Source organism: Brassica oleracea, unplaced genomic scaffold, assembly GCF_000695525.1.
Source record: "Brassica oleracea var. oleracea cultivar TO1000 unplaced genomic scaffold, BOL UnpScaffold01260, whole genome shotgun sequence".
Lineage (NCBI taxonomy): Eukaryota > Viridiplantae > Streptophyta > Magnoliopsida > Brassicales > Brassicaceae > Brassica > Brassica oleracea.
Genome location: NW_013617807.1, coordinates 1 through 2189, shown reverse-complemented (window position 1 = coordinate 2189; position 2189 = coordinate 1). Strand labels below are relative to the sequence as shown.

The window sequence follows — 2189 nt, the reverse complement described above, 5'->3', positions numbered from 1 at the left end:
TTGATAGACACATATATAATATATACCAATTTAGAATCGAAAACAAAATATTTATATAAAAATAAATGAAAACAAAAACCCGCGTGGTTGCTCGGATCGAGATCTAGTTATTCATTAAAATACAAGTAAAACTGTATACACGAATATAAACCACTGCTTGCAAGTAAACGCATAATATGAAACTGATACATATCTATTACATGGTATTGGTGTACTATTATAAGTTTCTTTGCTTCTGATTCTATACACTAACAAAACAGGTTCCAACATCTAAATTTATAAGACGTTACACCAGTTATCACGTCATGCGCTAAACTTATTCACATGATGGTGCAGGCGTTAGGGTTCTCGTCGCTGAAAAGGGACATGAGCTTATCGTCTGTACCTCCTGGCTGCGCCTGAGCCTGCTCCGACTTCCTCACAAAACCTGATGGGGCCCTTTTGTCGTAAGCTCCAGCTGCGTATGGATACGCCACCATCGTATATGGAACGTACGGCCATAGCTCAGCTTTCTTCTTCCCAGTGCTCTGCACTTTCTTCAACACTTTTTTCGGATCCACGTAACCACTCACCGTCACTTTGTGCATCTTTCTATTCACTTCCACAGATTTTGCTCCTTCAAAATAAAAAGTGGTGATCAATATGTTATTAGTAAGGCCGTGTTTGGCTGATTTAAAAAGAGAGTTGTTTTTGTCATTTTTGGAATATGAGACTTCAAATTACATAAAACGTGGCTATTATTACGCTAGTGATAATTTACTTGTAGCACACAACTGATGAGATAAACTTAACCCTAGATTTGAAATTTTATGGGGGAAAATTTTATCCAGTTTCTCCAAAATTTATTATAAATAGTAAAGAAAAACTTTTTTTTTGAAAAAATCAATAGGGGGCAGATGCCCACCCTTGTTGACTGTACATCCGCCACTGGTCAAAGTTTGGAACCTTCTTATATGTGGTATAAGCGAAATTTCGTGTCAGTGATAATTTACTTGTAGCACACAATTGATTAGTATCCTAAGCAATACGGATTATGACGAAAAAGTTTGATCGTGTATGATTAATAGAGAAGCTTTCAATAACTAACCTTTCATGGAGGAAACTGCGTTCTTGATTTTGCGTTCGCATCCGTCACAGTCTATCTTCACCTTTATATTCACCGTCTGCTCTTATCATATTGGGGAAAGGGCCAAACAGTTAATTAACGATGAAATAAGATATAAAATTAGGGATATATTAAAAAAAAATTGTAACGTAAGGGATATATTAATTACCTGCATGATTTTACGCTTCTTCCTTTTTCTTATTGAGACATAGAAATGATCAGAGAGATAGTCAGAGAGAAAATTTAGAGCTCCCATGTTTACACACACGAGAAGGGAAGAAAGATAGAGAGGGAGAGATCAGTGAGAGAGAGCTAGCTCGTGGTGGATCGTATGGGAGCAGTGTCTATATATATAGGGGAGTTTGAACTGGTGAATAATATGTTCTAGGATTAGCAAACACACATTAGATTATTTCTTGATGAAGTGAGCATTAATCAAGTGTCATTAGGTGTAATGGTAATTATTTAAATTTGGAGGTGTCCCTCTAATTGATGTAACCCTCTAAAATATTTCCTGGCGGACAACGAGGCTGTAATTTCCTAGCTTTTCCTTTCACTCATCGGGTCATCTTCATTTATTCTTAATGGATAATTGTTCGTGTTAATAAAATTAAATGGTTTATTGAAAAGTTTGGTCATCGAAGTTACCCGAGGGTCAGCTTATGTAATATAAGAGAGGCGACTAACGAAAAAAGTTGCAAAGCATTCGTCAATTAAACCAAATAAATCCGACTTAGTTTTTATAGACACTTTTAAGAATGTTTTTCCTGTTGTTTTGTTCCTGTCAGTTAATCAGTTCTGAGCTTAGAGGATAATTATTGGGGGTTCTTGGATGGGTTTTTTATCGGAATATAAAAATCCGTCTCTTAACTTTTAACTAAAAAAAATAAGAATCGGCTCTTAATATCTATTTAAGTATTTAGGTTTCTAGAAACCCATTAGATTTTTTAATGACTATTTAAGTATTAAATTTTAGTTAAGGATTTTAGTTAAGAGTTACCTAATTTTCTTGCTCCAATGGTAGTTTCTTAATTAAGAGTCACTACAAGAAAACATCAAGGATTCTGAGGGAAAAAATCGTCGG

At 35.1% G+C, this 2189-nt stretch overlaps 1 protein-coding gene across 1 annotated transcript; it reads right to left on the bottom strand.

Moving 5' to 3' along the window:
• Positions 1 to 102: 102 nt before the first annotated feature.
• On the bottom strand, positions 103 to 1425 carry LOC106321142 (heavy metal-associated isoprenylated plant protein 26-like). The gene is made up of 3 exons (XM_013759456.1): positions 1275 to 1425; positions 1088 to 1163; positions 103 to 616 (listed from the first exon to the last, which is right to left on the bottom strand). The coding sequence occupies exons 1-3, from the start codon at positions 1359 to 1361 to the stop codon at positions 321 to 323; spliced, it is 459 nt and encodes a 152-aa protein (XP_013614910.1). The 5' UTR covers positions 1362 to 1425; the 3' UTR covers positions 103 to 320.
• Positions 1426 to 2189: the final 764 nt, after the last annotated feature.

Excerpts from the sequence above, each read along its gene's own strand:
- LOC106321142 (XM_013759456.1), bottom strand. The coding sequence starts at position 1,361 with ATGGGAGCTCTAAATTTTCTCTCTGACTATCTCTCTGATCATTTCTAT. Across the intron at positions 1,164-1,274 it reads AGAAGCGTAAAATCATGCAG|ACGGTGAATATAAAGGTGAA; the intron begins GTAATTAATATA and ends TGATAAGAGCAG. Across the intron at positions 617-1,087 it reads CGCAGTTTCCTCCATGAAAG|GAGCAAAATCTGTGGAAGTG; the intron begins GTTAGTTATTGA and ends TTTATTTTGAAG.